Source organism: Cherax quadricarinatus, chromosome 30, assembly GCF_038502225.1.
Source record: "Cherax quadricarinatus isolate ZL_2023a chromosome 30, ASM3850222v1, whole genome shotgun sequence".
NCBI classification, from domain to species: Eukaryota; Metazoa; Arthropoda; class Malacostraca; order Decapoda; family Parastacidae; genus Cherax; species Cherax quadricarinatus.
The window spans coordinates 23,849,676-23,864,548 of NC_091321.1; the positions used below are offsets into that span (position 1 = coordinate 23,849,676).

Below are 14,873 nucleotides of genomic sequence, written 5' to 3' on the forward strand. Positions count from 1 at the left end.
AGCTGAATGGGAATCAAACTCACTGCTTCCTTACCTTGATGTGCAACAGTGTGGCAATTATTTTTTTCCGTCTGTCACATACCTAAGGACAGTCGCCGCTTTACTTATCATGCTCCTTCTGTCAAGAGAAGTGTTCTTGCTTCTCTGAAGCTCTACGTCATCCACATCTTTGACACTCAGTTTCTCGACACTGGAATTTTCATTCTCTCGCCTTGGTTATCCTCCCAATTTCATAAACGCTGTCTACTCCCATGCTAAATGAATGTGCCACTCTCCCAAGCCCACTTCTCCTGCAACACCACCTGTATTTTGACTTTCGTACGTCTTCACTCTTCAGAATTTTAATACCCTCTATCCTCTAGATATCAAACTTGCATTTCTGCAAATTAATTCAATTCACGGTAAGCTAGTTCGCAATTCTCCTATCAGTGGTGCCTCTGGTACCTTCGTTTCCTGCTCCTCCTGCTCTCACCAATACTTTGGTGAAACTTCCCTCTCTTTCTGATAAAAAAAAAAAAAACATTTCATCCTGATGTTGACACTAAACAGCACTCTCTTCTCTCATGTTACTGATCATAGTCATCTACCTATCTTCTAGCCATATTTTTTTAATTATTCCTTATACACATTATTTCTAATATGAATAGCTGCACTTTTGCTTTTGTAGATTCTGCCTTTTTCAATATGTCAAGTGCTTCTAATCTTCAGAAACCCCCCCCCCCCACCGACTTGACCTGACTTACTTTTTCCTCGCCTTTCTTTTCTTCTGTATTTCCTTTACCTTTACGTCCCTCTGATTTTCTCCTTGCTTGCGTCATTCTTTCTTAACATGTACCATTAGGACTAATGCGGTGATCACCATTTATTTGCTCCCTTAGTATTATTATTATTATATAGTGTACTTGTGAGTCTCTTGGGGACCTGTGTTAGGTTGAGTACCTGCTTCTCTATCCAGGTGATATGAAATCTACCCTTACTATTACTACTATACTTCTAGTACTGCTTCTATTGTTATCGTAATATTAAATTTTATTACTGCTTTCAATATTACGATCACTGCTATTATTATTTCTACTACTATTATGACTACAATCGCCTTCTTCCCTCTTTCTCTTAAAATGTTCAATAACTGAGTTTAATCATAGTGTTGCAGGCACTTGAGGCTTCTTCCCATTTCAGCGATGAATAGATAATGATAAACACTTATCATGTATCTGGGAGCTGCTATGGTCAGTAACAAATTGTAAGCATGAAAGAAATTGTTTCAGTTATTAAACCTTCATTCACTAAGAAGGATTCAATTCATAGAACCACAAAGATGTCGGTGGATTTTTTTTTATGAAGCCTGGCAGTGACTTACATTTGGCTTGACACAAGAAAGTGATGTTAGGAATGTATTCCAGTTTCCCCCCGAGATCACGTTAGCGGACTCACTCCCCATGTTCTCGTCTATGGTATCTGGAGTCCCAAAAAAGGTAATTTTGTTTGACTCTGATCATCAAGACTTAATCTACCCAATTCCAATCTTGTCGGGTTTCCACAATAAACCTGTACAAAGCATTTCACCATGTTCCCATTCATCGAGATTTTGTATATACTTCACCTTCTGTTTAGAGGCAGTAAACTGCCAGCTCAAGACGGTTACATGGATTTTCAATTAAGTCTGTCTCCTATTCATGGACGCTAGTGCTTATTTGTTTAGTCTGGTAAAAGACTTATCATCACCGATCTCGCGAGTAGGTTAAAATACTTTAGAACTACGGGCTTACTCATGACGTGATCAAAGGTACCAGCTCTTCAATGGCTGACCCTACAGTCCAGTCTAGTCGGACTGTCTGCCCCATCAGACAAACATTTGCAGTTGGGCAAATACAGGACCTCCTTGCCTCTTTACCGACATGATGATAAAGAGGTGTGAATCAATGGTTTACAAAACCTACACCTTGATAAATGAGACACTTGTGCAACACTTGGGTAATGAGTAGCTTTAACAGTTTTCTGTGTAATAACAGACAGTCCTAACTATCCGAGTGTCTGCAAGATTTACTTGTGATATCTCCAAAGCCTAGACACATTGAACTACCTCCTTCACAGATGTGAAGGAGATAGTGACGCAGATGCACACTATGACTTTTTAGCAGAATCATCCTGGTAACAATTATAGTATACAATATAGACAAGTTGATGAATATAACATATGCAACACCTCCAGTGGCTTTATCTATTCAATACAAAGGCTACTTGAATACGTTGTAATTGGCGACAATAAAACACAAAGTAATCAGTCCCTCAGCCTAGATGGTGTTCAACACCAGTCGTGATGAATCTTAAGTCAAATGAAGTACAGCAGCTGAGGGCATTGTCACCATGGGCAGACCCACTGGTCGAAGTAAGTCATGTCCAAGAGTTAAGTCAGAGGTTAGCAAACAGGTTGAAGAAGGCATCCTCGGTAGTAAGATTCCAGTTTCAACACCTTAAACTAACCTTTATTTTAAACTGATGAAGTCAGTGATTTGTGAAACGTCTTCAGAATAAAGATCCACATGTATTGCACATGTGTCTTGTTCATCAGAACCTAGCTTATTACACCAATCATCATTTAATTTTCAACCTCCACTAACCCCGAACTTTACTAGCCTCTACCATTATAACCAACACCATCTCTGCGCTGTATGATCCTCACGGGTTTAGCTCCTGCCGTATTAGAAACAATAATAATAAATAACAATAAATAATACCCTATACACCACTGCTAAATGATACTTAATCCCAAAACGATGTATCAAAGCAAACTAATATATATATATATATATATATATATATATATATATATATATATATATATATATATATATATATATATATATATATATATATATATATGTCGTGCCGAATAGGCAGAACTTGCGATCTTGGCTTAAATAGCAACGTTCATCTTGCCATATAGGACAAGTGAAAATTTGTGTATGCAATAATTTCGCCAAAATCATTCTGAACCTAACGAAAAAAATATATTTGATTGTATTTGTTTAGTACTATATTATTGTAAACGTATTTAAAATATATTTAGATGGGTTAGGCTAAAATAAATTGCTCTTGTTATAATAAGGTTAGGTAAGTTTTCTAAGATTCTTTTGGTGCAAAATTAAAAATTTTTACATTAACGTTAATGAAAAAAATATAATTTTAAACGTATAAGAGAAAATTACAGAAAAGACTTAATTTTAAATGAGTTCTTGCTAATTGACCAGTTTTCCATATTCGGCACGACATATATATATATATATATATATATATATGTATATATATATATACACGTACAGTATACACAATGTACCGACATGCACCTCATGGCTTGCACTCTCTCTTTATAGCCTCACTTTCCTCAAATTAGCGACTAATGCTCTATATCAGAATTAAACAATGCCTAAGTAACTCCTAAGTATTACAAATTTCACAATTCCTCATCTAACTCAAGTTCTTCATGATAAAATGAAAAAAAAAAAAAACTTGCATCAGACCCCGTCACTAGACCGCTCTGCAGAGTGTTGAATCCAAGGGGCTTATAAAAGTACTGTGGTGTTAAATCGGAATTTTCTTAACCCAGTGTTGTGTGTTTCTGCAGGTGTGCTTCAGGGGTCCCACAGTGCCGGGGCCCTGCCCAGAGATTCGTCGCCGCAGGAGCTGCTACTAGGGGAGATTAGACGCTTACGGGAGCGTCTAGTGAGCCTGGAGGCGGAGAACGCCACCATGAGCATGAAACTCAGCCAGCAGCAGTGGGAGGTGGAACACAGACTCCACGAAATAGAGATGCAACTGTGTGCTAATTCCAGCAATACCTCCAGCGCCGATGATAACGAGAGGAACAGAGAGAGCATCATTTAAGATCCAGTTCCGTTGTTCCAGAACTTTAGTGCAGAAAAGGATAGTGAAGAGGTCTTACTGAAGAAGTAGTTCAGAGGTGTATTGAAGGCTGTCCTGAGGGAGTCCACTGGTATGAGAAGCTTACTGAGAGAGGCAGTAGGTAGTTTTATGTAGGGAGTAGCAGGTAGAATTATGAGAAGCGGTAGTAGTTTTATGTAGGGGTTCAGCAGGTACTGTAGTATTATGTAGGGAGGAAGCAGGAAGTATTATGTAGGGGAAAGATAGTATTATGAAGGCACCAGATAGTATTATGAAGGAAGGCACCAGATAGTATTATGAAGGAAGGCACCAGATAGTATTATGAAGGCACCAGATAGTATTATGAAGGAAGGCACCAGATAGTATTATGAAGGAAGGCACCAGACAATATTATGAAGGAAGGCACTAGGATGTATCATGGAGTAAAGCACCAGGATGTATCATGGAGTAAAGCACCAGGATGTATCATGGAGTAAAGCACCAGGATGCATCATGGAATAAAGCACCAGGATGTATCATGCAGTTAAGCACCAGGATGTAAAGCACCAGATGTATCATGGAGTAAAGCACCAGGATGTATCATGGAGTAAAGCACCAGGATGTATCATGGAGTAAAGCACCAGGATGTATCATGGAGTAAAGCACCAGGATGTATCATGGAGTAAAGCACCAGGATGTATCATGGAGTAAAGCACCAGGATGTATCATGGAGTAAAGCACCAGGATGTATCATGGAATAAAGCACCATGATGTATCATGGAATAAAGCACCAGGATGTATCATGGAGTAAAGCACCAGGATGTATCATGGAATAAGGCACCAGGATGTATCATGGAGTAAAGCACCAGGATGTATCATGGAGTAAAGCACAAGGATGTATCATGGAGTAAAGCACCAGGATGCATCATGGAATAAAGCACCAGGATGTATCATGCAGTTAAGCACCAGGATGTAAAGCACCAGATGTATCATGGAGTAAAGCACCAGGATGTATCATGGAGTAAAGCACCAGGATGTATCATGGAGTAAAGCACCAGGATGTATCATGGAGTAAAGCACCAGGATGTATCATGGAGTAAAGCACCAGGATGTATCATGGAGTAAAGCACCAGGATGTATCATGGAATAAAGCACCATGATGTATCATGGAATAAAGCACCAGGATGTATCATGGAGTAAAGCACCAGGATGTATCATGGAATAAGGCACCAGGATGTATCATGGAGTAAAGCACCAGGATGTATCATGGAGTAAAGCACCAGGATGTATCATGGAGTAAAGCACCAGGATGTATCATGGAGTAAAGCACCAGGATGCATCATGGAATAAAGCACCAGGATGTATCATGCAGTTAAGCACCAGGATGTAAAGCACCAGATGTATCATGGAGTAAAGCACCAGGATGTATCATGGAGTAAAGCACCAGGATGTATCATGGAATTAAGCACCGGGATGTAAAGCACCAGATGTATCATGGAAGCACCGGGATGTATCATGGAGTAAAGCACAAGGATGTATCATGGAGTAAAGCACCAGATGCATCATGGAGTAAGGTACCAGGATGTATCATGGAATAGAGTACCAGGATTTATCATAGAGTAAGATACCAGGATGTATCATGGAGTAAGATACCAGGATGTGTCATGGAGTAAGGTACCAGGATTTATCATGGAATAAAGTACCAGGATTTATCATAGAGTAAGATACCAGGATGTATCATGGAGTAGGGTACCAGGATGTATCATGGAATAAAGTACCAGGATTTATCATAGAGTAAGATACCAGGATGTAAAACGGAGTAAAGCACCAGGATGTATCATGGAGTAAAGCACCAGGATGTATCGTGGAGTAAATCACCAGGATGTATCATGGAGTAAAGCACCAAGATATATCATGGAGTAAAGCACCAGGATGTATCATGGAGTAAGGTACCAGGATTTATCATAGAGTAAGATACCAGGATGTATCATGGAGTAAGGTACCAAGATTTATCATGGAGTAAGGTACCAGGATGTATCACTGAGTAAGGTACCAGGTCGTATTATAGAGGTTACAGTAATAAACTAATATGATAAAGGTTACAATAAACATGATTTGTATAGAGTACTAGGAGCTGAGCCAGTGTCCGTGCCTTTGCAAGTCTACAGGTTTAAGAACCCACACGATGGCAATATATATATATATATATATATATATATATATATATATATATATATATATATATATATATATATATATATATATATATATATATATATATATATGCAATAAGATCACAGTGAACAGGTGATTTCAAAATATGCAAAACAACCACTCTGAAAGAATAGAGAAATTCCAAGCGCTTTCGTGACTACTCACGAAAGCGCTTGGAATTTCTCTATTCTTTCAGAGTGGTTGTTTTGCATATATATATATATATATATATATATATATATATATATATATATATATATATATATATATATATATATATATACTGATAGCGGTCATTTAACGAAATAGCAGAGCGAACGAGGAAGTGACACGAGGAAGCATGCAGAAATGGAAGAGTGAGGGAGGCTTAAGAGGGAGAGAGATGCAGATTTGATGAACAGAAAGGAGTATCAAATATGCAGAGAGGACACAGGTATTTGTTTTAGCGTTTACGATACTCTCAAGTCGCATACTAAACGTGATTGTTACTGAAAATTAAATATCACACACACACACACACACACACACACGTACACGTACACGTACGTGATTCACAGTGTTGCTACTTTATCAGTGCAAGAATATTAGATCACAGGAGCTAGCGCATGCTCATAGTAACAATCGCCATTGCATGTTCCCAGGAGTATATAGCCTCCAGTGATGTAATTTGTTGCTCTGGTGACGGCAGGGCAACACACTGATAGGCCTCGCCGATGTCTCGTTCCATCAGTGTTTTATCCATATTTCCTTTTTTCGTGTATAAATCTGGGGTGGGTGGAAGGCGGTTAATGAGGTTTCAGAAGATAGGGTGCGAAGGTAGTTAGTAACAAATTATCCAAGTGTATAGCAATATACTTTTAATAGTAAGGTTGTGAATGGTACAGTGATACCGAGAAACTGGAAAATAACACTTGTGTATAGTTCAGGATTTTTAAGGAAAACGCTTGATTTAGAAAACCGACAGGTTGAAGAATTAAGACACTTGTGCAACACTTGGGAATCTTTATTAAGGAAACGTTTCGCCAGCAAGTGACTTCTTCAGTCCAATACAGAGAAGAACGGTGAAAGATGAGGAGGGGAATGAGATACTCAGTCCCTCAACCTGGAGCCGATGCGTTCAGTCTATCAATCTCGAAAACTGATGGACTCAACACAACGACTCCAGGCTGAGGGACTGATTACCTCAAACTACTACTCTCTTTCCACCATTCATCTCAGTATTAGATTGAAGAAGCCACTGCCTGCCGAAACGTTTCTCTAATAAACGTGCTGAACTGCGCACACGTGTCCTTCAAAAGTATTAAAAATTTTAGTTATCTAAAACAACATCAAAATTTATGCAAATACAAGCTCTTATACAATACCTCTTGTATACTCACAGATGGTATTATTTTACTCAAAATTCAGAAAAAAAAATTACGTGAATTTTGTCATGGAACCATTGATTGTGAGAGTTGCTACCAAAGTACTGATGATGTTTTTACTATTATCTAAATGAGATTTCAAAACTGCATAGTAATTAATGTTGATCATTTGTTTGGATTACTAATGCAAAATATTCAGAATGTATTCACCATCCTCACTTATTACCTACCTGTATCATCATCATCCTCACTCGCCACCGTCACCATCGTTTACTCATCGTCTTCACTCACCGTCCTTATCCACCACCTCACACTATGCTCACTCACCATGCTTACTCATCACCACCCTCGCTCATTACTAGTCTCGCCCCTCACCAGCCCATTCACTACTGCTCGTACCATCCCTTCCCTTCACCTTACCTTCCACCTCGCCCCTACCCTCCCTTACGTCAGTCTGAACTGGGAAACTACAGTAATAGGGTCGGCCTGAGCTGGAAGACTTCATCCCTGCCCCCTTACTTCACTACTACCCAGGGAATAACGGTGTTTACCTAGGTTGTTGCTGTGGTAACGAGGTAGTTGGCCTGAAACACAGTGTCCGATCTTCATTTCTGGTACAACATAAAGACAGGCGCACCAAACTGCTCTCATTCTCACACACACACACACACACACACACACACACACACACACACACACACACACACACACACACACACACACACACACACACACACACACTACAAAAATGTGAATACTAGACAAACAATAGTGAGCATAGGTAGGCTACAGGAAAGCTTTCAGGAGTGATAGTGGGGTATAAGATGGTGAAGCCTCCGCTCTAGTAATGAGATTTAGGATGGTAAAGCCTCTCTCTGCTCCAGTGTTGGGTTTAGGTTTATGAAGCTTCCGCTCAGAGGTGGTTTAGGTTTACGAAACCTCTGCTCTACTGGAGTGTTTAGGTCGAAACTTCTGCTCTAGCGGTTGGTAGTTTGAAACCTCTGCTCTAGCGGTGGGTAGTTTGATACCTGTGCTGTAGCAGTTGACTTAGGTTAGCGCAACGTCTGATGAAATGGAATAAGAGCTGAAGGTGGGCTGGTGCACACAGCCAGTACACAGCAGTCTTCTACAAGCATAATATGCAGCGTTACAGAACAGTGCCAATCTGCTGTCAACTGCATAAGTTATATCTCTGATGTACAGGAATAGCTCTATGAGTTTACAGAAAATATTTATTACTGCGCTTACAAGAGACGTGCGCAAGTTCACCGAGGTGCTCTTGTTTTCATTCCTACTCGAAGGACTGGGGACGCGTTAGAGGTGGCAATATAAATAGGCGGAATTAGGCCGATTCTTCAACGCGGAACTGTAGTTAGTACTATTGAACTTGTGCACGTCTCTTGTAGTCGCTCCTAGTCTTTATAGTTATTAAATATATATATGTAACTCATAGTATTTTCTAAAATGGGCCTAAGATTAATACGGACTTGGGTCACAGTGCCGTTCTGTTATTTGTAAGTCTCCTTTTCTACAGTAGAGTTTTCTTATTGTTATAAATATACATATATAAATATATATAAATATATAAATATAAACAAAAATATATGGTAATAGAATTGCAGTATTTCATGGAATATAAATGCCATGAATATCTTATTATCTTGGGTGGGAGGTTGCCTCCAGATTTCTTCTTGATGCGAATATGATGCCACAATACTGGTGGTTATTTTTGGGTTGTGTGATGTTGAGGGATATATCAGTGTCTGGAGAAATATCAGCTACTGTCCTCCAGGATCGTTGCTGCTTCCTCAGACACTAACGCTACTTCCAGCATACTGTAACCCGGAATTATCTTGCCGTATACTCCTATCAATGTTGAATTGTTTGACTGCATCATCACTTTGTTTACTCGACTCAGCCTCGAGCTTTGAAGCGACACTTTAATGAGGTTCACTATTCAGTAGACTTACAACCATGTTTAAGCTCTTTCATCTTGTTAATGTTTACCTTTTGTTTGTTTTAGGCTTTTTTTAATAATTGATAAAGTTATAGCCTGGACCATTCGTAGACTAAGGTGGAGGTAATGCGGTATTTTGTTTGACGAAAAAAAAAATAGTTTTGAACTGTATCGATGACAATATACCAAAAACACATTCGATTCCATCCATGCACGCCAGACGAATTATTTAAGTCAAGTTTAATTTGTCAAATGTTACACAAATTTCCCGCCAAATAATACGTCGGTTGTTTCACAAAATTACCGCAAAATAAAACAGCTGATCATTTTAGTGAGACGATTGTCACTTGTTTGGCAGGAGAAGGCGGCAAGTTTGCGTGTGTGTGTGTGTGTGTGTGTGTGTGTGTGTGTGTGTGTGTTCACCTATTTGTGGTTGCAGGGGGTCGATTCATAGCTCCTGGGAAAGGAGCAAGGGGGGGGGAGGGCTCTCTACAAACGTATCATTTACCATAAATCTGTTAAAACTTTGGCTAGGAACTGTTTATAAAATTAGGAGTCTTAAATAATCCGGTCCATTAGTTAGTGCCGGCTGTCGCAAGGCATTTCAGTTTGTAGAGCCGATACGATCTACATCAACTTTTGAAGATCATCTAAAGCATCGTTCATAGTAATAGAGTAGTTTCAAGTTTTTATACATTAATTTTTAAGCAGGAAACTTTGCCAGTCTGAAAGTATTTGTCCATTTGACTTCGTGGTCGATCCTGCTTCAGTAAAGGTATCAGATTTCAGAAGTAACTGGTTAGACACATTGGCTTCAGTACAATCATAATAATAGCTGGCATTCTTGCTGTCAGTCTTAGCACAATCATGATGGCTGGCACCCTTGCTGTCAACCTCAGCATAATCATGTGAGATGGCTGACACTATCACGGTCAGCTTCAGCACAATCATGATGGCTGAGTGATTGTGGTGCTGGCGTCAGTACTGGGTGATTGAGGTACCGGCGTCAGTGCTGAGTGATTGTGGTGCCGGCTTCAGTGCTGAGTGATTGTGATGCCGGCGTAAGTACTGAGTGACTGCGGTGCCGGCGTCAGTGATGAGTGATTGTGGTGCTGGCGTCAGTGCTGAGTGACTGTGGTGCCGGCGTCGCTGAGTGATTGTGGTGCTGGCATCAGTGTTGGGTGATTGTGGTGCTAACATCAGTGTTGAGTGATTGTGCTGCGTCAGTGCTGAGTGACTGTGCTGCTGGCGTCAGTGCTGAGTGATTGTGGTGCTGGCGTCAGTGCTGAGTGACTATGCTGCTGGCATCAGTGTTGAGTGATTGTGGTGCTGGCGTCAGTGCTGAGTGACTGTGGTGCTGGCGTCAGTGCTGAGTGACTGTGGTGCTGGCGTCAGTGCTGAGTGTGGTGCTGGCGTCAGTGCTGAGTGACTGTGGTGCTGGCGTCAGTGCTGAGTGACTGTGGTGCTGGCGTCAGTGGTGAGTGACTATGCTGCTGGCGTCAGTGGAGTGACTGTGCTGCTGGCGTCAGTGGTGAGTGACTGTGGCGCTGGCGTCAGTGGTGAGTGACTGTGGTGCTGGCGTCAGTGGTGAGTGACTGTGGTGCCAACGTCAGTGCTGAGTTATTGTGGTGCCGGAGTCAGCGTTGGGTGATTGTGGTGCTGGGGTCAGTGCTGAGTGACTGTCTTGCTGGCGTCAGTGTTGAGTGATTGTGGTGCTGGCATTAGTGCTTAGTGTGCAGCTGGCGTCAGTGCTGGGTGTGCTCCTGGCGTCAGTGCTGAGTAACCGTGGTGCCGGCGTCAGTGCTGAGTGATTGCACTCCTGGCCTCGGTGACGAGTGTGCTGCTGGCGTCAGTGCTGAGTGTTTGTTGTGCTAGCGTCAGTGCTGAGTGACTGTGGTGCCGGCGTCAGTGCTAAGTGATTGTGGTGCCGGCATCAGAGTTGGGTGATTGTAGTGCTGGCGTCAGTGTGACCGTGCTGCTGGCGTCAGTGCTGATTGTGGTGCTGGCGTCAGCGCTGATTACCTGTGCTGCTGGCGTCAGTGCTGAGTAACCGTGGTGCCGGCGTCACTGCTGAGTGATTGCACTCCTGGCCTCGGTGATGAGTGTGCTGCTGGCGCCAGTGCCAAGTGTCCTGCTGGCGTCAATGTTGAGTGACTGTGGTGCTGGCGTCAGTGGAGTGACTGTCGTGCCGGCGTGTGTTGAGTGATTGCGGTCCTGGCGTCAGTGCTGAGTGACTGTGGTGCTGGCGTCAGTGCTGAGTGATTGTGGTGCTGGCGTCAGTGCTGAGTGACTGTGGTGCCGGCTGCTGGCGTCAGTGCTAAGTGACTGTGATGCTGGCGTCAGTATTGAGTGACTGTGGTGCCGGCGTCAGTGTTGAGTGATTGTGGTGCTGGCGTCAGTGCTAAGTGATTGTGGTGCCGGCGTCAGCGTTGGGTGATTGTAGTGCTGGCGTCAGTGTGAGTGACTGTGCTGCTGGCGTCAGTGCTGATTGTAGTGCTGGCGTCAGTGTGAGTGACTGTGCTGCTGGCGTCAGTGCTGATTGTGGTGCTGGCGTCAGCGCTGAGTGACTGTGCTGCTGGCGCCAGTGCTGAGTAACCATGGTGCTGGCGTCACTGCTGAGTTATTGCACTCCTGGCCTCGGTGACGAGTGTGCCACTGGCGCCAGTGCTGAGTGTCCTGCTGGCGTCACTGCTGAGTGACTGTGCTGCTGGCGTCAATGCTGAGTGACTGTGGTGCTGGCGTCAGTGAAGTAAGTGTGGTGTCGGCATCAGTGCTGAGTGACTGTGGTGCTGGCGTCAGTGAAGTAACTGTGGTGCCGGCGTCAGTGCTGAGTGACTGTGGTGCTGGAGTCAGTGAAGTAACTGTGGTTCCGGCGTCAGTGCTGAGTGACTGTGGTGCCGGCATCAGTGCTGAGTGACTGTGGTGCCGGCGTCAGTGCTGAGTGACTGTGGTGCTGGCGTCAGTGCTGAGTGACTGTGGTGCCGGCGTCAGTGCTGAGTGACTGTGGTGCCGGCGTCAGTGCTGAGTGACTGTGGTGCCGGCGTCAGTGCTGAGTGACTGTTGTGCCGGCGTCAGGGCTGAGTGACTGTGGTGCCGGCGTCAGGGCTGAGTGACTGTGGTGCCGGCGTCAGGGCTGAGTGACTGTGGTGCCGGCGTCAGTGCTGAGTGACTGTGGTGCCGGCGTCAGGGCTGAGTGACTGTGGTGCCGGCGTCAGGGCTGAGTGACTGTGGTGCCGGCGTCAGGGCTGAGTGACTGTGGTGCCGGGGTCAATGATGAGTGATTGTCGTGCCGGTGTCAGTGCTGACGTTAGTGCTGGCGTCAGTGCAGAGTGTGGTGCTTGAGTCAGTGCTGTGTGACTGTGGAGCTGGCGTCAGTGCTGAGTAACTGTGGTGCTGGCGTCTGTGCTGTCGTGCTGGCGTCATTTCTGAGTGACTGTGGTGCTGGCGTCACTGCTGAGTGACTGTGGTGCTGACGTCACTGCTGAGTGACTGTGGTGCTGGCGTCACTGCTGAGTGACTGTGGTGCTGGCGTCAGTACTGAGTGACTGGTTCTGGCGTCAGTGCTGAGTAACTGTGCTGCTGGCGTCTGTACTATGGTGCTGGCGTCAATGCTGAGTGACTGTGGTGCTGACGTCAGTGCTGAGTGTGGTGCTGGTGGATGGTGCTCACCTCTCCACTGATGTGATCTTAAGGGAACATGAAGCATGTACTGAAAGGTCCTCCAGGACCTCAATACAACAGGCGCCAACATAACACCAGCGGGCTCCCGTTATCAATAATTATTTCATGTGATAACTAAGTATATCTTGCCTCCAATATTTTTTATATATACATATACATATATGCAGATGCTTCTCTTGGAATATTTACGCATAAACCTTTTAAATAAAAAAATCTTCCAGCTTTGAATCTTCGCTTATCTAAGATGGTTTCTGTGAAATCGATATAATTCGCTTTCCTATTCTTCGCTTATCTACAGGAATAAACTTCCTCTGAGATTAATATTGTTGACGGAATGTTTAATACTATTTTGTTCCAACTTTTTGATAGTAATTTTAGCCTCACTTACCTTCGTCTCTGTGTGGATGGCGCCAGCGACTGCTATCAACGCGGCGAGAGTATCTCATATCAGCGCATTGCAATCAATTGTTACCAAGGCTCAAGTAGCTGTCAACAGGGAACGAGTGTGTGTGCACTGCCAATGTGGCGAGAACGTGTGCTGTACCAGTCCTGTGTGTGTCGGTGTTACCAAGGCAGAGAGAAACTGGCTGGTTCTGGTTGAGTCAGTATTACCAATGCAAGTTTTGTGTGAGTCAATGTTATCAATATAGAGAACAAATGTTGCCGGTTCTGTTCGAGTTGATATTACCAATTTAGAGAGAATAACTCTTATTATAATTCCTGTGTGAGTTAGTTAATGTTACTATTGTAGAGAAAAAAGCTGTTACCAGTTCTGCGTGAGTCAATCCTTCCAATGTTGAGAGAACTGTTGCCAGTCCTGTGTGAATCATGTTACCAATGTAGAGAAAATAACTGATAAAATCTCAGTGTAAGCCACTGTTACCAATGTTTGGAGAACAACTGTTACCAGCCCTGTGTGTCAGTGTTGCCAATGTAGGGAAAACAATTATTACCAACCCTGGGTGAAACCTTGTTTTCAGTGAATCAGTATTACCACAGTAAGAACAACTGTTACCAGCAGTGTGGGTGGGTGCATATGTCTTTTCTTCCCAGTCTCGCGAATCAGTGTTACCAGAATACTGAATACTCGTGTAACGTAAAAGAGCATGCGTGAGGAGTCTCAGGTAAGCCAAGAGCATCTTATAAAACAATGTTACCACTGTGACAAAAATTCGCCTTGGCATCCCTTTATAATCCAGTGTTCCCAGTCCCCTGGATCATTGTTACCATCGTGGCGAAAACTTGCTGCAAACACTGTGTTAATAAGCTTGTTGTTATTTATGTGTTGCTGCTGTATATGGAAACAGAGTTACCAAGTTACCATCTCTGTACGAGTGTTGCCACACAGGGAACACTACAGGAATTGCAGCAATCACGCCTGACTTGGCTAGGATTTTGTATCTAGTTAAGGCGTCGGGAGGTTAGTTTGGGTCCCAGGAGCTGGGCTAAACGTCCCGGGTTCGATTCCCGGCTGGTCTCAATATTTTGAGTTGCTTAACTACTTCGCTCTGTGGATGCATATATATACAACGTGTCTTACGGCACTTTAAGTAAACTTGGCTCGTAATGAGAAACTGAGAAAAACAATCCGTAAAAAAAATATAACAGTTAACCATGAAGCTTGAGGCGTCGCGGGGAGATAAGACGGCTGATATACTATTATATTCACAAGTGATAAACCCGTATGGGTCATGTGGGACCTAAACAAAATGGTTTCGAAATTTTACAATGTGCTAGGCACTGTATCCCTTGTAAGTGGAGTGTGCCTTAATACT

The 14,873-nt window shown here is 43.1% G+C and overlaps 1 protein-coding gene across 4 annotated transcripts in view; it reads left to right on the forward strand.

The window, feature by feature from the left end:
* The window catches only part of LOC128692507 (cyclic nucleotide-gated channel alpha-3), a 1,073,829-nt gene extending 1,069,289 nt beyond the window's left edge, over positions 1–4,540 (forward strand). For all 4 annotated transcript variants that reach the window (XM_070089998.1, XM_070089996.1, XM_070089997.1 and 1 more), the window contains one exon: positions 3,626–4,540. In XM_070089998.1, the coding sequence (XP_069946099.1) occupies positions 3,626–3,885 (260 nt within the window). In that variant the 3' untranslated portion in view covers positions 3,886–4,540. The remainder of the gene's footprint in view (positions 1–3,625) is intronic.
* The last annotated feature ends 10,333 nt before the right edge of the window (positions 4,541–14,873 follow it).